The sequence below is a fragment of the Mesocricetus auratus genome, unplaced genomic scaffold, assembly GCF_017639785.1.
Source record: "Mesocricetus auratus isolate SY011 unplaced genomic scaffold, BCM_Maur_2.0 Super-Scaffold_100018, whole genome shotgun sequence".
NCBI classification, from domain to species: domain Eukaryota; kingdom Metazoa; phylum Chordata; class Mammalia; order Rodentia; family Cricetidae; genus Mesocricetus; species Mesocricetus auratus.
This window is the reverse complement of record NW_024429199.1, coordinates 26194480-26215317: the sequence shown is the minus strand read 5'-3', so window position 1 is coordinate 26215317 and position 20838 is coordinate 26194480. Positions and strand designations below refer to the sequence as shown.

Here is a 20838-nt window from a genome sequence, read left to right as displayed (position 1 = left end):
GGTGGTAAGAAACGAATATTGTCTACCTCCATTTAATACTTTTTCAACTCTCCAATAAAGAATAAATGAGATGAAATTAATTGCATCTAGAATGGCCTCAACAAACATTCATGAATTTGTTCACTTTACAAGAAAATGACGTCAACTTTCTGTTCTGTTCTTTTTCGGTGTCAGCCTTGGCTTCTGGGGGTTCTTGACCTTTGGGCAAGGCTAATGGCCTCTGGCTTTGCCTGAGCACTGGGTACCTTTTCTCCTGATCATTAGTCCCCAGGAATGCCCCATGCAGGACATGGCTTCTACAGTATATTCCATTGACCTGGGAAAGCTTTGCATTAATGGACCCTTCCTGGTCTGGGAAATGAAAATGCCTTGTGGCACTTAAAGAAACAGTTATTTTCCAGCATTTTCCCTTGGGGTCACCACAAGCAAAGACAAGAGTTTTTTCTACCTCAAAGTAGAAATCTACCCCTCACCATCCAAGTCAGAAGCAGAGCTCTGCATCCATTCCCAGGTTCCTATGGAGAGAACTGAGTAAATAGCAATCCTTCAGATTATTGTAATAAAGGCAGACATGTGTTTTGCTGAGATACAGGAGAAGAGAGTGCGGCTCCCATCCCAATCCATCCTCTGCCTTCCCCATCCCGTGTTCGAGAAGATCCCGGGAGGCATGTGATGAGAGGCTTTACTGGGAAAGATGCACTTCAGAGTTGGAACTGTGCTCAGTGAAGGTTGTGGGTTCTATCCCCAGCAGAGCAAGCAACAGAAAGATACAGGGTGTGGTCATGCACATTTGTAGTCCCAGCACTCCTCCAGAGGCTAAGGCAGGGGAATTACCACAAGTTACATGGTCAGCCTTGGGAATACAAATACATAGTGAGCCCCGTCTCTAAAAGTTAAGAGCTGATACAGGACCAGGGTTGCATAAAGTAATTTTATAACCTGACTCAAGTATATGGCATTATCCTCAATAAAGGTATTTTTGATGGAGAAAAAGATGTTTTTAATGAAATCTGAAATTCTGTCACCTGTGCAGTGTTAAATTTCCCTAAACCTATGGTTGGCACAGTTCCTTTGAAGGTGAGTGGTCAAAACTGACTTTAAAGAAAAAAAGTTCTGTCCTTAGTAAAACTATAACTACTACCCATGATTCAGCCACAGTGTTGGCAATCCTAATTCCATTTTATGTAATTGCATCCAGTCTCCCTGTATTTTCCATGCCTTGGCTTTGGGGTGTATAGGCTACACATACTGTCTCTGTGAAGTATGTATAGGCTGGCCTTTAAATGAATAAATCCGTTCTTTTCTGGCTATTATTAGCTATCCCTGTAACAAGTCTAAACCCCTGGTAAGTCTTGGTCAGTTGACATTTAAATCTCAGTTGCTTTCCCACAGTCGCTCCTGAACTAGGCTCTTGAGATGGTTGTAGGCCTTACTCGCCTACTCACAAGCTTCCTCATTCCATTTCTGGGGTAACTAGGAAAAATCTGTTCACAAACCAGTCTTCATATAAAAATGGCTTCACTCATACAGGGTTGTAGCAGAACCATTGGTTTGTAGTCGTGCAAGACTGCTATTGTCCACAAATATTGGATTGTGTCTGTGTCTTTAGTCATAACTGAAACAGACGAGTAGCATTATATTCCAGGTCTCTCGTGGACACGCAGGTGTAAGGAGAGTTGAGGAACATGGGGCCGGGACCGTTAGGTAGTAACATCTTCTCTCTACTTTTCTCTCCGCCTGCTCTGCTCCCTCTCCTGAACCTGCCTCTGGCTTTCTCGGCCTGCTCCTCTGGCACTCTTGTGTGTAAAACCAATCACTGCACTCTAGTCATCCCCATTTGTCCTCGTTCAGCATCTTGCAGCCCCATCATCATGCCCTTCAAAGCTGCACACCCTAAAAATCCAGTGGACCGGCCAAAGCTCTTTGTAACACCGCCTGAGGGCTCTACGCGAAGGAGGACCATGCACGGACTAGCGGTGAGTAGCGGTGGAGAGGCTGGCGTCTGGGAGTCGGTTGTGTCTCTGTGAAGAGTGTACTCGGGGTACAAGATCAGGTGACTGCAACACACCATCCCTCCCATTATAAATCCAGCAGGCTGTATGCTCCTCCCTCTTGCTGCCTCTCCACTTGGGAATTTTTGTTTCTCCCTAAACATTTAAACTTGAGGATGAAACCATTCTTTACACAAGCATAAATGAGTGGCAAGTCTATTCTGCTGGGCCTTTTATGTAAATAAGTGGTTAGAATACTTTTTCAAAGTCAGGCACCAAGTTGCCTTTGCAGAGAAGTGGGCCTGGCCTGTCACAGCCCCTAACCATTTATCCCAACCATTTCCAGAAGCTGACTCAACTCACTCTGAACCAGATATGAGTGTCTAGCTACTCCCGTCAAAGCCCGTATCTTAAAAGACAGGGAAGAGAAGTATTTGGAAACATTCCCTATTCAGTAGGCACCTCTTGGAGGGCTATAGAACTCTAATCCTAGGTTCTTAAAGTGAAGGATAGATAGTATGTGTACTTGTTATTCCTGACAGGGCAACTGGGCACATTTATGACTGATCCTGCTGTAAAGGAAGTGCGGTCATTTGTGTATCTCTAGGAATCCGCCCTTATCTTTGTTTAAACTGTGTGCTTATTGCTGTGGTTGGAAGATACAGACATTGTTCTATGGCTTTGGACCCTGGACTTCAGTCATAATGAGTCCTCAATCCACCACATGTCAGTGCATGCCTGGAAGGGTTTTAGTATCATCCTTGTCATGAGAGGCTAGAACCAAAAAAAAAAAAAAAAAAACCTTGCCAGACAGAGAGCAATTCTGGTCTTTAAAACGTTTGCTTAGAAGTGGATTTGAGGGCTGTGAGAGCTTGATGGCTCTGCTTACAGGAGAGTTTCTCATGAGCCCCTTCAGGCATCATGGTTTGATTCATAACTGAGACAGGCTCCCAGCCCTGTAGCCAAAGGTGAGCTACTTTCGATGTCTGTAAAGTGTCACTTCATTAGCTTCCTGATGCTGTGGAGATCCAGGCTGTAGGCAGAGTGACAGCAAGCAGAACAGCTGGGGTGCTTATTTACAGAAGGACAAAAATCATAGCTTCTGCAAAGTAAGGTAGAAGGCAGACTGTGACTAACAGAATGAAAGTCTATCATCTCTTGAACCTTGCTGGTTATGTCTGTTAATGCCTTCCTCTGTCTGTGTGTGATCAATTAGAATTTTCACTGCCTTACCATCAAATATTTAGGGGAATACTACTGTCAGAAAAATGACTTTAAATCTGTACTGTGGAATCCAGTACTGATTAGCTATATTGAATTTTTTGGAAAGTAGCTAGTGACATAAATAAACCGAATATTTAATTTTTTGAAAGTGTTTGTGCATGGGCTAGGATATGACTCAGTGTATACAGTCTTTGCTGTGCCAGTATGAGGACCAGATTTAGACACCAACATAAAAGACAAGTGAGGTCTTGTGACTCTATAACTTCAGCATTGAGGTATAGACATGTCTAGATCCACAGCCTTGCTGGCTAGCAAGTCTGACTGAAATGGCTAGCTCCAGGCTCAGGAAGAGACCCCATCTCAAAATACAAGGTGGCTTGGGAGAAGGCATCAGTCTCTGACTTCCATACATGGGTAGGCACAGCACACATATGCACACATACCCACACCAAGACTAGAGTTGTACGATCACGTCAATTCTATGTTAGTTTTTGAAGAAGCACCGTACTATTTTGCATAGTGACTACCATTTTACATTCCTACCAAATACAAGGATTTCAGGTTCTCAGCCTCTTTGCCAGAACTTGCTATTTCCTGTTTTTTATAATATCTAGCTATGTGAGTGACCTCTCATGAGTTTGATTTGCATTTCTAGTGACCATTAGCATGGCACATTTTTCATAGACATATTGGCATTTGGCATATGCATTTAGGGAGACACTTACTAAACTGTCAGTGTTTACTCGTGTGTGTGTGTGTGTGTGTGTGTGTGTGTGTGTGTGTGTGTGTGTGTGTGTGCTGCTGATCCCACTCGGGGCCTTGCATATGCAAGGAAATTGCTTTGTCACTGACCTGTCTCCAGCCCATATGAAATCTGATAATGAATTGTTGCATTGTGGGAGTTACCCGTTTATCCCAGATCAAATAGGCTCTGAGGTTGCATTCTTCTGTAGCATGGGTCACCTGTTCAGTCTTTTGTGGCTTTTGACCTATAGAAAAATGTTTTGATGTTCACTTGTACATTTTTGTATTGTTGCCTGTGCCTTGGGTCCATAAATTAGCAGTGGGTTCCATAACGTGAAACTTTTCTAAATATTAGCCTCTTTTTACAGGTTTACGATTCATGTTTGCATCTTTAGCCCATGTTGAGTTCCTGTTTGTGTGTCATAGAAAGGAAGGGTCCAGTTTCATTGTCTTTCCTGTGACCATATGACTACCTCGGTGCCATTTGCTGAAGACCGCTCTTTCCCATTGAGTGGTCCTGGACTCTAAAGTGTCTAGACGCTTTATTCTTTTCTATTGGTCTACGTGCCTGGTTATATATCCCAGAAGCATATTGTTTTAACTATTACTGCTCTGAAGTGTATTTTAAAATCGGGAAATATGAGAGCTCCGGTTTGTTCTTTTTCAGATAGACTTGAGCAGCTTAGGTGTGGAGAGGGTTCAGAGGAAAGATGATTGTAGAGACTACACCAGGATGGAAACCAGGAGTGCCTTTGTGTGTGTGCTCTTTGGGAAGTCAAGATGGGACAGAGGGTGAACGGGCAACTGGAATGGTATAGAACTGGCCCCCACCCCATGGGGGAGGTCCCTCTTGCCTTCAGTTCTTCTATGGTAGGAACTCAACAGAGACAGTGGAAACATTAAACGTCTCCTCCACTTGCAGCCAGTGAGTGAGCTAGGGCCCCACTCAGGATGACATGAGAAGCAATTAGAAGGAACACAAAAGGGGGGAGAGAGGAGCATTGTGACTGTTCCTTGTAGAAAAAGAGCAGAGGCACACTGGCAGCTCCTGGCGAGGTGACGTCTTCCTGGTCCCTTGTTCCCTTGCACTTGCTGTCCCACAGAGGTGCCCAGCCAGCCTCCCTGCCACCCGTAACAGGTCACAGTCTCAGCTCCTTCAGGTTTGTCCCTTTGTCCCCCTTGTTCTCTCCTCCGCCACCCTCTCCCCTCAGCTGGAGAATCTTTAAACACTTGTGGTGCTTTCCCCTCCTCCCCTTCCCCCCCTCTGGTCCCTCATACCCCTCACCTCCCACCTCTTCCATGCTGTCTTTAGAATGCCTTTCTGGGCTTCTCTTTGTGTGGTAGGCCAGGTCTCTGACTGAGTTCTCTTCCTAGGACAGAGTAACCTCAACTTCCTCACCGCAGCCCCCAGTTTTCCAACGCAACCTTTCTCTACATAACAGCCTTGGCTGTCGTGGAACTTCACTCTGTAGCTCAGGCTGGCCTTGAACTCACAGAGATCCACCTGCCTCTGCCTCCCCAGTGCTGGGATTAAAGGTGTGCGCCACCACCGCCCATTGTAAACTTTTTTTTAATAACTGAGCAATAATACTTTCCAGATTATAAGATGAAAATTGCTAAAGAATAAAAAAATAGATGATGGGCTTACAGGTTTGTTTTTGTTGTTGTTGTTTTAAATGGGACTGGCAGTGTGGTTCAGTGGTAGAGCACTTACCTAGCGTGCATGAAGCCTGGAATTCAATCCCCAGTATGGCAAAAAGAAAAATTACAAAATTTAAAATGAAAGGAAATGACTCCCATTTTAACATATGTGAGAGACAAGATAAATTCCAGGTAATTTTAGACAGAAAGTATAGGTGCTTTTTCAAAGTTTATGTTTATGTATTTATTTTCTCTTTTTTTTTGAGAATATAATGTAATTACATCATTTTCTTCTTTCCTTTACTCCTTCCAAACCCTTCCTTTTTGACAAAAACAATCCAAATCATCCATCTGGATATACTTTATTCATGCATCTATGTTAATTCAATTATGCTGTTGAGTTGTACTAACAGGGGGCTTTTTCCTGCAGTGAAATGTGTGTGTGTGTGTGTGTGTGTCTATACACACACAGAAAGACATGACATGGCTTATAAATTTGTCTTAAATTAATTCTTTAAAACACTAGATGGTTTGTAGCTTGTTGTTGGATGTCATGAGTTTGACTATGTCAGAGAATTTTAATTACTAAGTTTCTCTGAACCCAGAACCATAAAAGAGAGCGCGAAAGAGAACACATGCCCTTCCACTTTTCCTCTGGCTTCCGAAGGACTTTGTCTCCATCTAATCCCAAAGCAAGATCACCAGCTCCGGCCCGCCTTTGGTGAGTGCGATGGAGGAGGCTGGTGGGGGTGTCCACCTTGGAGAATTAGTGTCTAGCATGCTCACTTAGTTCACCTTTGACTTGAGGACTAACGAGCTTCCTGTAACGAGAGGAAAACGGAGCTTTGAGGCAGGCCTCTTTAGGGGCTCCTTTTCTGCTTTGATCACATACAGAAAAATACTCACACTTAAACATCTGCTTGGTTTTCCACTTGTGGGTGTTGTGGGTTCCGATAAGCCAATGCTGACACACCCATTGTCCTTGTCATTTGCTGCCCAGGCTTCCATCCAAGTCCATGCCTCATTTGCCTGGCACGCCCCGACCAGCATCCTCCTTGCCTCCTGGCTCAGTCAAAGCTGCTTCCACTCAGGCCCGCCCCTCGTCCCCTGGCAACATCCGCCCTGTCAAGAGAGAAGTCAAAGTTGAGCCTGAGAAAAAAAACCCGGAGAAGAAAATTGCCAATGAGCCTTTGGTAAAGGGCAGAGCACCCTTAGTGAAGGTAGAGGAAGTCACGGTTGAAGAGGTGACACCTGTGGAGCCCACTGACCCTGGTGAGAATGGACGAGCTGGGGTGTGGGCTGGGGTCCTCGGGGTTTGCCCTTTTCAGACGTGGTTTTATTCAACTTTTTCTCTCTCCTCCACCACTCTGCATTGTGATTTCACTGTGTGGCCAAAGATGACCTTGTTAATGTGTGTGTGTGTGTGTGTGTGTGTGTGTGTGTGTGTGTGAATGAATGTTTTACCTGTATGTGTATCTGTTTGCCACATGTGTCCCTGGTGCCTATGGGGGTCAGAAGAGAACATCGAATCCCCTGGAACTATAGTTGCAGGTGGTTGTGAACCACCATGGGGGTGCTGGGAATTGAACCTTGGTCCTCTGCAAGAGCAGTTAATAATCTAAACCACTAAGCATCTCTCCAGCCTGACCTTGAACTTCTTATCCTTCTGTTTCTACCTCCCAAATTGTTAGGATTTCGGGTATATGCCACTAGGACTGGTTTTGTGAGGTCCTGGGTGTCAGACTCAGACTTTGGCATTGCCAGGCAAGCCTCTGAACTACTTCCCCAGCCTACTCTGTGTTTTTTATTTGTTTTAAGATTTTCAAAGGATTTCAAACAATATTTTTAAACTATCCCTCCAGAAATTTTCAAACTACCAATCCCTGACCTTATCTCGGTCCTACTGGATCAGAATATGAGGTGAAGGGTCAAACCATCCGACAGAGATCAGGAGAACTGAGGGTTGTTTTCTATGAGGTAACTCAGTGTTGTTCAGAAATTTGAAGTCACCTGGAGCTAGAGATTCGATATTTTCTTGTTGAAACATTTTCATATAAAATACATTTTGGGGTTTAAGGGCGGGAACCAGAACAAGTTGACGTGTCAGTGGAAGTAGACCCAGTGCTGGCTTCACTCTGAAGGAGACGATGAGGACCCAAGCCGCTTGAAAGCACGGGGCCCGCTTCTTAGTAGTAATCCCAGCTGTGATGGAGACCACAGCACAAGGATCTCAAGCTCATGGTCTGTCTGAGATGAGCTGTGAGCTCAAATTCAAACTGAGCAATTTAGCGAGACTAAAATAAAAAGCATGGAAGGGCTGGGTGTGTAACTCGGCGAGAGTGCTTGCTTCCCATGTGTGAAGCTGCGTGTTCAGTCCCAAGGGCAGGAGGAGGGGAGAGGGAGAGAAAAGGCTTTGTAGATTGAGGAGAACTGTTGAGCCTAAAAAGCTGGGGTGGGGGAGGGGTGATGAGGTCTCTGGTGCCGGAGCATGAAGCTCTGGTGTCACATGCAGCCATGTACAGTCATGACAAGGCCCGCTCAAGTAGCATCCTCGGCCATCTTCCTAAATCTAAGCACAGTTGAAGAACTTCTGCCCCGAACACTCCTGGGGCCAGATGTGTGTGGGGCAGCTAGTGTGCCTGCCCTGACAAGGCTGTTGCATCCTTGTGTCTCAGGACTCAAGGCAGCTCTGGGTAGAGTCTTTGAAACAAAGTCTCACTGTGTGCATCCCAGGCTGTGTCTCAAGTACTGAGATTAAAGGCATGTACACCAAGCGTCGGTGGCACATGCCTTTAGTGCCAGCGCTCGGGAGGCAAGGGCAGGCGAATCTCTGAGTTCAAGGCCAACCTGGTCTACGAAGTGAGTTCCAGGACAGGCTCCAAAGCTACACGGAGAAACCCCGTCTCAAAAACACAAACAAATAAACAAACAAACAAAAAGGTACGCACCACCACACCTGAGCAAAAAGAGAACTCTTAGCAAAATATAATGGTGCATACCAATTATGTGATTCCAATAGTCAGGTGCTGAGGCAGGAAGACCATGAATTGGATGCTGCTCTAGGTTATCCCTGAATGCACAAAAACCCTATGTCACAAAAAAAAAGAAAAAGAAAAGATTTTACAAATCAATCAAAATAAAAGGAGCCTCTTCATTGGGTGTCACTTGCCTGGCCCGAGTCCTAGACATGTGGGCCTGGATGCTAGGAATGCTCACTAAAAGGCTTTCATACTCTAGTAACAAAGTCACCAAGGCAGAGGGATACTTGGGACGTAATAAAAGGCGAATGGCAACCCTCGTCTTCATTTTGCTCAGAGTAGAGCTTCCCATAGAACCTAACACCAGGCTCCCAGGACACATTCGGTAGATGTTGTTAACTGATTTAACTGCTATAAAAATAAGACTTGGTGACAGAGTGCGAGCTTGTTGGATGTCTCACTTAGACATACATTTTTTGTTATCAGTTGCTTGGCTACAGATAGACAGAAGGCAGGGAAACCGTGAGAACTCACAGTGGTGGATGGTCCCTTTTCTTTGAGAATGACGAATCCCAGGCCTGGGGGCATGAATGCCAGTTTTTGTTTTGTTCCTTGGGTTTTAGTCCCATTTGGTTTTCTCCTTGTACCTATTTGTCCAGCTGTTCCAGTCTCGACCCCTGTTCCAAGCCCAGCCCCTGCTCCAGCCACAGACCCAGCCCCGATCTCAACACCATCGTCAGCTGCGACTGTCAGTGTGGCTCCTAAGGCTTCAGCAGGCACCACTGACCCAGAGGAGGCTACGAGGCTGCTGGCTGAGAAGAGGCGACTAGCCAGAGAGCAAAGAGAGAAGGAGGAACGGGAGAGGAGGGAGAAGGAAGAGCTGGAGAGGTAAAGGTTGCTCTGCAGCCACCAATACACTGACTTTCCATTCCTCCTGCTCCCTCTCCAGAGTGCTGATGGGACAGCCATGTGCAGCGCCTGGCTTATTTGGTGCCAGATATCGAACCTGGGGTTTTGTCCGTGCTAGGCAAACACTCTATCAACTGAGCTACATCCCCAGAACTATTTACTTATATACGAACACGGATAAGCAAAGGTTTAAAGGGAGGAAAGGGTGTCGTATCTAGTTCAAGTAATTGCATACATTTTAAGTAGCCTCTAAATGATTGGAAAAATATATGTGCACATGCCCTGGCAGATACATTTACAGGTCCATAAGCACAGTGAAGGTACAGCGATCAGATCTGCTTTTGCACTTAGCACATCTCCAGACTTCAAGTGTCTTCATTATCTCTGTATGACTGTAAAGAGGTGTAATACTGACAGACATGTTCTTTCAGCTCAGACTCCTCAGCTGGGTAAGATATTTAGCTGCTCCGAAGTTGCCTGCCAGACATATGCTAGTGCCGCAGTTTTGGCAGGAAAGGCAAGTCCATAACCAAAATAAGTGTCTACTCCAGTAAGGACAAAGTGTTGCCTTTCCATGGAGGAAGTGGTCCAATGTAGTCCACCTGTGACCAGGTCACTGGCTGGTCATCCCAGGGATTGATGCCATACATAGCTGGGGCTCAGTGTTGGTCTCTGATGTTGGCAGTTCTGGCACTCAGAAGTAACTGTACCAGGTCAGCCTTAGTGAGTGGCAATCCGTGAGTCAAGCCTGTGCATAACCCCCATTTCTGCCACCATGGTCACTTTGTTCATGGGCCCACTGGGCAGTGACAGGAAGGGCTGGGGAAAGAGGCTGACTGGCCACAGAACGGGCCATCCTATCTACTAGATTACTGAGCTCCTCCTCAGCTGAAGTCACCTTTTGATGAGCATTTACATGGACACAAGTATCTTCACACCCTTTGCCCGTCTGGAGAAATCTGTCCACGTACTTCTTCCCCAGATGTCTTTCTCACCCATTTTCCAGCTGTGCTCTTTCCAAGTCCCTTAGCATCCAGCTGGTCCATTGGCTACAGCCCATGAATCAGTGAACACAAGAGCACATCTGGCCATTTCTCCTTTCACACAAAGGTATAACCTTGTGTACTACCTGAAGATCTGTCTACTGTGACGATTTCCTTTCACCAGTGTCTTTCAGGGTTATGCCCTGTAATCTGCAGTGGTCCACTTGTGGGTGGTACCTGCATAATGTGCAGAACCATCAGTAAAACAGGCCCTAATCTTCTTTTTCCTTAGTCAACCAATCATAGGACATACCCCATGAGGCTTCAGGTACATACCCTGAAGCAAATAGCGTTGTAACAGGAATAGAAACCATAGGTATTTGGATAACTTCATGTGTCTTCACAACCTGCTCATTCATGTGTAGACCACTTCCATCTGATAATAGGTTAATATGCTGTGCATATCCTACTTTATGACTTAGTGGGTCTGATAACATCCAGCTCATGGTGGACAGCTCAGGCCGCATGGTAACTTGGTAGCCCATTGTCAAATGTTCAGTTTCCACTAAGGCACAATAGCAGGCCAAGAGCTATCTTTCAAAAAAGGAATAGTTGTCTGCAGATGATAGTAGAGTCTTGCTCCAAAATCCCAAAGGTTTCTTCTGTGGTTCACCTGTAGGGGCCTGCCAAATGCTCCAAGCAGCACCCCTATCTGACACTGATACCTCAGGGTACTGTTGGGTCTGCTGCATCATATGTTCCAAGAGAATTAGACATGGTGCTAGAGTAGATGAGAGTTCTACATCTAGATCCACAGGCAGCAGGAAGAGACATTGACACTGGGCCTGGCTTGGGCCTTTGGGCTACCCCTACCCTCCAGTGATGCACTTCATCCAACAAGGCCACACCTCCTAATCCCTCCCAAGTAGTGCCACTCCCTGATTAGGAAGCATTCAAACATAGGGGTCATTCTTATTCAGACTACCACAGCCAGAGATGGTGTTCTAGTTTCATTCTGTTGCTCTGATAAAACAGTCTGAGCTGAAGCAACTTACAGGAGGAAACAGTCCTTTTGGCTTACACTTCCAGGTCATGGTTCATCTTTGAGGAAAGCTGGGGCAGCAACTGAAACAGGAAGTTGAAGCAGAAACCCCTGAGGCATGCTACTCTCTGGCTGGTTCACACACCCGTGCATTGCTAGTCCTCGTATGCAGTACCGTGGACTGAGGCATGCTGCTCTCTGGCTGGTTCACACACCCGTGCAATATGCACCACTACCCACAGTGGACTGGGCTCTGCTACATAAGTAACATCAAGACAATCCCCCACAGACATGCCCACATTCCAATCGATCATTTGACCAGTCAGATCTTCAGACTATGTCAACTTGATAATTAGAGCTAACTCTGATGGTTTGCCTGACTGGACACCTTCTGGAGTTGATGAATGTCAGCAATTGTTCTTGAGAGAAGTGGGGAGGACCTCAGACCAGGTTACGGCCACCCTATTGGCTGTGTCTACCCTTCATCCCATGGGAAGTTTCCATGGCCTGTCCTCGTCCTGACCTGGCACAAAACTTATCTCAGTTTAAAAGGTTTGCTTGTGTCAGGAGAGGTGGTTTATCAGTTGAGAGCACTGGGGCTGCTCTTTCAGAGGACCTGGGTTGGGCTCCCAGCAACCCCATGGTGCCTCACAACCATCTGTAACTCTAGTTCCAGCGCATCGGGTTCCCTCTGAGGACTCCAGGCACACATGCAGTACACAGACACAAATACAGGCAAAATTCCCACACACGTGTAATTTTTTTTACTGATGATTTCTTGTTGAGGTGTGGGGAATCAGTGGTTATTAATAAAAGTCACCTGTGTTCAAGTATTCAAATCTCCCCCCATTTAAAGATGAACTGTGGATCCTTTTAAAAAAGCAAGTAGTCCCCCAGATGGCAATGGCCGTGTGCCGCTTCTGACAGGAGTGAAGCTGGAGAGGGAGGGGGGGAAGAGCAAGGGTTGACCCACTGTCATGAAGGAAGGTTGCCAAGGTGGAGCTCCCCCCCCCCCGACCTTTGAGCTACTGCTAGTGTCTTCATGAGCCTTCATTCTTGTCTTTTCCCAGACAAAAGATAGAGGAATTGTCCCGAAGGGTGGCTGAAGAGCGAAGTCGCCGGGAGGAAGAAGCCCGCAGACTGGAAGCGGAGCAGGCGCGAGAGAAAGAAGAGCTGGCCCTGCGCCTGGCTGCGGAGGAACGGGAGCGGTGGGAGAGGGAAGAGATGGAGCGCGTGCAGAAGCAGGTGCGGGCCCTGCCCCACACGGGGGCTGCTCCCAGACGATCAGGGCTGCCCCTGCCCCCTCGCGGGGGCTGCTCATAGATCAATGGGGTGCAGAAGCAGGTGCGGGGGCTGCCCCTGCCCCTCACGGGGGCTGCCCCCAGACGATCAGGGCTGCCAGGCGGGTGCAAGGCAGGCACGGCCCACTGCTCCAAAAAAGGAGGACAGGACACCCACCATGAGGAAGGCAGCTGGGTGGTGGTGGCGCATACCATTCATCCTAGTACTTGGGAGGCCGAGGCAGGCAGATGTCTGTGAGTTCAAGGCCAGCCTGCTCTACACAGAGAAACCCTGTCTTGAAAAACCAAAAACAAAAAGAAGATGAGGAAGGCATTGCACACATCCCAGCCTTCACCTCTCAGTGCCACGCCTCTGCCTGATAGCGCGGGGAGCCCGGTTGCACGAGACCCAAACTAGGGATAAACAGCTGAAGAAACTTGTTTTCAGAAAGAAGAAGAGGCCCGAGCCAGGGAGGAGGCGGAGAGGGCCCGGCAGGAGCGAGAGAAGCATTTCCAGAGAGAAGAGCAGGAGCGCCTGGAGAGGAAGAAGGTAGGCTGGGACGGGAGCCTGGGGCCGGCATGTTCCCCTTCCTTCCCGGGTTGCCTGAGGACCAAGAGACCGGAGCTTCGGCCGGGAACAAAATGTTCTACCCTTGCGGGAGAAACGGCCCTTAGTATGATTGCTTCCAAGAAAGCTGCCAGTTTCTGCCTTCCCTGAAATAGTTACTTCTGTCACAGAAGTTAAAGAACTCCAGTTAGGATGAAGAACTGTGAATTATACTTTCTCCACATCCTAATCACCTGCTACTTATTTTATTGCCAGGCCGGCGTGCTCTCTGTGTCTCATCCGCTCTCTTGTGTGTTCTTTTCCGCAGCGACTTGAAGAGATTATGAGGAGAACCCGGAGGACAGAGAGCGCGGACAAGGTGCTGGCATGGCCTTTTCTAGCGACTCTTCTGTTCTGTGGGGCAGGGTCTCATGTCCCTCGGGCTGGCCTCACTGAGCATGGCCTTGAAGATCCTACATCTCCTGCCCCCTCTTCCCAAGTGCAGGGAACACTGGCCTGTGCCGCGCTAGCTCTAACGGTTCTTGATGTGGCTTCCTTCTTTTCACAACCCCATCCCCTTGGAGATCAAACCCAGGTCCCTTCAGGACCCAGGGAGCACTCTACCACTGGGATGCCAATTTAAAATTTTTACATTGGTTTTTCTCCTTTTTCTAGAAAACCACTGAACAAAGAAACGGCGACATAACCAAGGGAGTTCTCCCTGGAGAAACAGGTATTTCTTTCTATCAGTGAATTCAAGTCAGATGAAATGTTACTGTGGAGATCAGAATGGGTGTGGGGCTACACTCATTTCCTCTCTAAGGGCTTCAAAAGAGTTTTTAAAGATTTGTGTGTGTGTGTCTGTCTGTGTGTCTGTCTGGGTATGTATGTGTGTCTACCTCTATGTGTATCAGTGTCTATGTCTGTGTGTACCCACAGAGGCCAGAAGAGGGTGTCAGGTCCCCTTGCAGCTGGACTTACAGCTGGTTGAAACTGCTTGACATGGTTGATTTGAATTGAGCCATCTGTCCCTTCAAATGTACACATTTTTATAGGGATTTCTTTGTTTGTGTGGAGTTCTGTTTGAATTCAAGTCTTATTCTGCTCTACAGTCTGGATTTGAATTCACTATGCTCCTGAGGGTAACCTTCAGTTCCTCACCTCCTTCCTCGGACTCCCAGGTGCTAGGGTTACACACCCACTTTACTACCCCACCTTAAATTTACATATTTATAACTTGTATTTATGAGGAGTCTCAGAAAGAAAAATTAAACATTATCTCTTTTAGTCCTGACTTCAAAAGACAGGTAAAATTTAAAGTGTGCTGGTTTCATTGTAATTTACTTGTTCATGTACTGTGATCTTTGGGGAGATTATTGTTTCTTGGAGATTTTAAAACAAATGGTTTAAATAAAAATGAAATGAACCTTAGTTTTCATACTCCTGTCTAGTTAGGGTTGGTTTCAATTTCTCTATATGACTCTTGGATAGTGGAGAGTGCATGCTTACTTGATGCTCCAGCTGTATTTGTCTGGAGAACACATGCAGTGGCAGCGTCATAACCCTATGCAGTGTTGCTTTACTCACAATTGAATCTCCAGCCTCATGCATGCCATTCGGGTATTCCACCTCACCCACCCTGCTGCATACTGTGGTAATTCCAAGAATGGCACCATTGATACGGGCTATCAAGCTTTACAGGACTTTAATTTAGCCCATCCTAGATTTGAGTCAGATGTCAATAATGTTACCGTAAGCTGGACTCCAAGGCACAAATTAGGTGGCAAAGTTAAGGGGCAGCACACTATGGACTTCCACTTGGAGAGAGAGAAAGGGGGGGAGGAGAGGAGAAAGAGAGGAGAGGAGAAAAGAGAGGTGTGTGTGTGTTCAAAACCAATAGTACAAACAAAAAAATAAAATATTAACACTTATTTCTGCCTTTCAGTCTGCTAAGCAGTGAGAACTTCGCCCCTGTTAATGCATTTAGTCCTCACAGTAACCTGCCAGGCATTATCCAGGAAGGATTAGGGTTTGACCCACCCAATGCCCCACAGGTAGTAAGTTGTAGAGTTAAGTCATATATCCAAGTTCTGGTTCCTAGGGTTGGATTTGATTGGAGGATGTTAGTAACTGTTTGTTCTCCTTGCTGTGTACAGAGGTATCTGCACTACCATGTATGAACTCCCCAGGAAATGGAGAGTCTGCACACAGTGCACACGGAGTCACTTTACAACAATCGGAAGTGGCCACAGAGAGGTGAGTTAAAAACCGAGGCCTTTCTTAATGCTGTATTCAGTGCAAAGCACTGCTGTCTTCACCTCCACGTGATGCCAGAGTTTTATTTTTAACTTTAGTTTTCACTTGTAGAACTCGTAACTCTAAGAGAAATCACTTTTTTCTTCACTCTTGATAGTGAGGTTTCAGTGACTATTAAAGAATATCAAGGTAGCCCTGTTGGCACAGACTTGCAATCCCTGCTTCTTGGAAGGCAGGAGGATAAAAAACACCAGGCCAACTTGAACTACAGAGAGAAGAGAGGAAGGGGAGAGAGGCAGTTCATTCTGTGCATACTAAGAGAACTTTAAATGCCAGTATTTTTGATATATTGAAAAGAGGAGTACAGTAACCCCCACACTTAAAAAGGAAGCTGAGGCAGGAGATTGTTGCAAATTTGAGACTGGTCAGGACTACATAGCAAGACTGTTTAAAAAGCATTCAGGCCTATAATCCCAACATGGAGAGACTAAAGCAGCTGGATTTCTGCTAATTTGAGGACAGCTTGGGCTACAGAGTGAAGACCCTGTCTCAACAACAACGAAGAACACATAAAAGAAATAAAAACTAAACAGCAGGGCACAGTGGCACACACTTGTATTCCCGGTCCTTGAAAGACTGAGGCAGAACTATGCGAAGTTCAAGGTTATCCTTGGCTACATTTTATTGAGTCCAGCCTGGCCTACAGAGTGAACAGGGTGAGAAAAAGAAAAATAAATGAAGCAGAGTCATATACAGAGACGGTGAGAACTAATTTACATCCTCACTAGCCATGTATGAGGATTTTTCTGTGCCTGTTACATCCTTGGCAGGATTCTTATCGAGCCCTAGAACCATTTTCCCCAGCTGCTTCTTTCCCCTTAACAGATCCACCACTATAGCACATAGAATTTCATAGGGAGCAGGCGCTCACATTGGCTGCCCTAGAACTCACTATGTAGACCAGGCTGGCCTCAAGTTTGCAGAGTCTCCTGGGTGCTAGGACTGTAAGTGTCTACCGCCATGCCCAGAAGCACATAAAGCTGGAAAGGGCGGGGCCATCAAGACGGCTCAACAGGTAAAGGTGACTGGCACCAGCCCTAATGACCTGCATTCTGTCCTCAGGACACACATGTGAGAAGGAGAAAAGTGTCTCCTGCAAGTTGTCCTCTGACCTCTGCATGTACCCCATGGCATGTCTATATACATGCCCACACACAAATAAATAAATGTAATTTAATTTACCTTTGAGAATTGAAAGCCAGGCATGGTGGTGAACACCTTTAATCCCAAGGCAGAGGCAGAGGATCTCTGTGAGCTTGAGGACAGCCTGGAGGACAAGAAGAAGAAGAAAATTAAGAACTTGATAACCTTTGATAGTTTCCTTTGGTAGTGATCTGTTCTAGGAAATTGTCCTATTATGGATTCTAGGGAGCAAGCTCAGGTCATTAGGCTTGCATCCTGTGGCAGCAAGCGCCTCCACCTGCTGAACCATCCCTATGGCCCCGAGTTCCTGTTTTATTGCAAAGTTGTAAAATTTTTTAAAGAATTTTTCATTCTAAAATAAGCTTAATTCTAACTCATTCTGTTTTTGACCTTTCACATTCCCTAGTTCTCCAATTTTGGGAAAAGAGCCAAATGAAAATGGAATGTCTGCTCAAAATGAAAATTTTGAAGAAATTATCAACTTACCTGTTGGATCAAAAGCATCCAGATTAGATGTCACCAACAGTGAGAACCCAGAAATTCCTTTGAAACCAATCTTGGCCTTTAATGATGAAGGGACACTTGGGCCCCTACCTCAGGTAGATGGTGTGCAACCACAACAGACCGCAGGTGAGCTGGTCTTCAACCGCCCCCTGTAATCATCAGAGTCAATACCCAGGAGAGGGTGGGTGGGTGGTTTTGTTCCTTGAGGGAACAAGTAAGCCACTGTAGAAAACCATACATGGGTTTTGAGTTGCTTCGAGCCACTTCTAGGCCCTTTCTGTCCTCCCATTCAGTCTGCAGCACCCAGGGAGCATCCCCAGCCTTTGCTCAGCACTGGGTGCCAAGGCTCAGAGACTTCACACTGAGGTAGACTCTTGTATAACTGATGCACCACTGGGCCAGCTGCTCCGATAAAAGCGAGACTGGGGCTTTGTCCCTCTTCCCCAGGTCATCAGTACTTGAAGACTGCCTTGGGTTTCCTTGCCATTTTTCTCTCACTTGGGTTTTGCAACCTTGGTTCATATGTTACTACCGTCTTTTTAAAACACGGCACATTGCAGTTAGCATAGCAGTAGTAAGAACAGCACTCCAACCCAGGATCTCATGGAACCTGAGAGTTTTCCATTCCTTGTTCATGACTACTGAGCCTGCTTGGGCCTCTCTTAAACAGTCTTCACCACAAATTGACCCGAGGTCTTCATGCCAAAAGAACAGTGGCTATACTGGCAACCAAAATAAAAAGCAGTATCAAATATTACTAACTCAGTGGTCATTGCCAGTTCCATGATGCAGCCCTAGCCATCTCAGCCAGCCTAGGTCGTCTACCTGCCTTCCCAGAATTTCACATTCAACAACCAGCCAGCATTTCTTAAGGAGAGAACTGGCCAAATTCCAGATATAGTGAGGACTGTGATCAAACTGTTTTACCTGTGAACCTGTAACACTTTAACAAGTGAAGAGGCCCCTGATGAACAAGGCCCCAAATGAAACTTCCTCCTTGTCTCCTCTAGGCTATTATTGGCTTTAGTAAACTCCGCTTTCTAGGCTGTGAAAATGATTGTTCAGCCCCCTGTGGAACCAACTTACTTAATGTTCTGTTGGTGGAAACAAACCTGGGGGCTGCTTCCTGGTGTTACATCCCAGATTCACTGGGAAGAAAAAACTTCCCCATGATTTTCTGTTTCTCTTTCCGTATTCTAAATCGTCCTTTGATCCCTTTGAACACTGAAGATGCAAGATAAATGAATGTAGTTTTCTTAGAGGTTGTGGATTTAAATTATCAAAGCATGGAGTTTCCTTTTTTTTTAAAGATTTATTTATTTATCACATATACACCAGATTGTAGATGGTTGTGAGCCACCATGTGGTTGCTGGGAATTGAACTCAAGACCTCTGGAAGAGCAGGCAGTGCTCTTAACCTCTGAGCCGTCTCTCCAGCCCCAAAGCATGGAGTTTCTAAGTCAGTGATATTCCCTAAACTGAATTGAAAGGGCATGCATTTTTCCTAGTAACTGAAATATGCTTATGAACCCCTGACACGTTTTTGTTTACGTTTGGTTGTTTTCTGGTGCTGGGGATCAAACCCAGAGCCTCACGCCTGCTAGGCAAGTACTCTCCTACTAAGTGTATACTTCAGCCACAATCATGCATCCTTATAGATGACACTAAGTATGAAGCCAGGGTAATTTTCTTTTAGAAATATAAGATATTGCCATAGTATCCTACAGATGAGATTTTGGATGACTCTGTATTAATCTGTTTTCTGTCTCCTTATGTAGAAGTTATATGAACATTTCCTCTGAAGAACCAAAGCAAACATTTTCTACAGTTAATGGAACTTCGGACTCCACAGGAGCCCCTCCCTCCAGTTTTCTAAAGACTTGTTGACCATCATTTTGAAGACTTATTAAAGCCAGCTAAAGACAACAGACTGGACAACTTTTCTAATCATTTCCGCCACTAGAAAGAAATGCTCCTTCTCTGACACCTTGAGGTGGCTTTTCCAGTGTCCTTCTTAGCAAATCAATATTTTTCTGCATTCTTTAACAAAAAAAAAGAGCATTTGACTATAAAAGAAATGGACTGACAAAGCATGATTTTTCACACAATCTTTTCATTTTTAAACTTTAGCATACAAAGTTGGGCAAAAATAAAAATACCTTTTACAGTGTAATACTTGAAAATGAGTACCTCTTTGCTCTCCGAGTAGAGTGAACGGGGGTTGTCTAAACAAACCTACTTGTTTAAATGTTACTGCAAACGCTGTTTGTAGAGGCAGAAGATGGCCACACCACCAGGCTCTCATAAACACACCTTGTACACGGTTATCCTGCAGACCTGACTGCCACGGTCTTCTTGAAACTCCTTTTACAGAACTATACTGACAAGTTTAAAAATGTGAAAACATTTTTCTTTTCAGAGCAAGAAAATAATTTGCTGTCCTCTTAAGTGATGTATTTATAAAGGTTTCTGTTTTCTTCAGATAAATAAATTAGAACCAGGACAATGCTGCAGATATGCTCTAGTAGTTACACTCCATCTGCTGCTGTGGGAGAATGTTAAGATGATGCGGGCCTATTTCTGAAGTGTGTATGTTGCTGCTGTCCCCAGTGATGGTGGGACTTATTATCTCTTTGCCTTACGTGATCATAAATGATGTGGGGGAAATAAATATTTAATATTTCTTTAGATCAGAAAAGAGTTTGGTTCTGCTCGTTTCAGAGCAATGAAAAAATGATGGAATGTCGAGTGTGTGAGGGACAAGGACCTTCCTGGATGTCCTTGGTCTGTGTGGCGTCCATCAGCTTTTCGTTTCTTGTCATCGTTCTTCACTTTTGCTGCTGAGCCTCGCTGTACAAACTTGCACTTTCATTTGCTAATATAAACTCAATTTTATTTTCCCACTTAAAAGACAGCTAATGAGAAAGGGAGAGGGGAATGCGGAGGGAAACGGTTTTTATGTGGAGTGTTAATGAAAGATAAAGTTCTACCACTACGATGTGTTGGTTTTATACAAAGAGTTAGTGATTACTCTACAAGATTTATTATTTCTTTTAAATCCAAGCACATAATCTTTACCAACAGTTTGTAATTTGTTAAAACATTAATTTGTGGGGGTTTCCTATTATTTGGTTGTCCATGTATATCTAGATACTGTATTAAAAAATTCTGTTCAACAAAGTTGTTTTATTTATTTAAGTCTACCAAACATGAAACACCAATAAAATCTTTGACATAGTTTTACCGTTAGGGTTTTCATGTTTTAGCTTCATTCCAGTAAATACACACAGGCACGTACACATCCCATCAGCAGAAAGGTCCTCCCTCAGCCAGGAGGCCAAGCACTCTCTACAAAGTACACCTCTGCCCCATGATTAATTCCTGAGTCTTCAGATTACTTTCCCTTTTAACTTCAGTGGCATTTTCCCAGCTTCTCCTATATGGAATAGGTTTATTTAAAATTCAGAGTAACCATTGTGTTTTGGCTAAGTTGTCTTTTTATATTTATATATTCAAGTTGATGTACTCATTAACAA

The 20838-nt window shown here is 45.3% G+C and overlaps 1 protein-coding gene across 6 annotated transcripts in view; it reads left to right on the top strand.

The window, feature by feature from the left end:
- The window catches only part of Map7 (microtubule associated protein 7), a 125445-nt gene extending 104963 nt beyond the window's left edge, over positions 1–20482 (top strand). For 4 of the 6 annotated variants that reach the window (XM_040758307.1, XM_040758304.1, XM_040758309.1 and 1 more), the window contains 11 exons: positions 1828–1976; positions 6206–6321; positions 6601–6872; positions 9238–9466; positions 12583–12757; positions 13241–13342; positions 13668–13718; positions 14015–14072; positions 15496–15595; positions 17205–17428; positions 19081–20482. In XM_040758307.1, the coding sequence (XP_040614241.1) occupies positions 1828–1976; positions 6206–6321; positions 6601–6872; positions 9238–9466; positions 12583–12757; positions 13241–13342; positions 13668–13718; positions 14015–14072; positions 15496–15595; positions 17205–17428; positions 19081–19091 (1487 nt within the window). In that variant the 3' untranslated portion in view covers positions 19092–20482. The remainder of the gene's footprint in view (positions 1–1827; positions 1977–6205; positions 6322–6600; positions 6873–9237; positions 9467–12582; positions 12758–13240; positions 13343–13667; positions 13719–14014; positions 14073–15495; positions 15596–17204; positions 17429–19080) is intronic. The other 2 variants (XM_040758308.1, XM_040758305.1) reach the window with 1 other exon arrangement.
- The last annotated feature ends 356 nt before the right edge of the window (positions 20483–20838 follow it).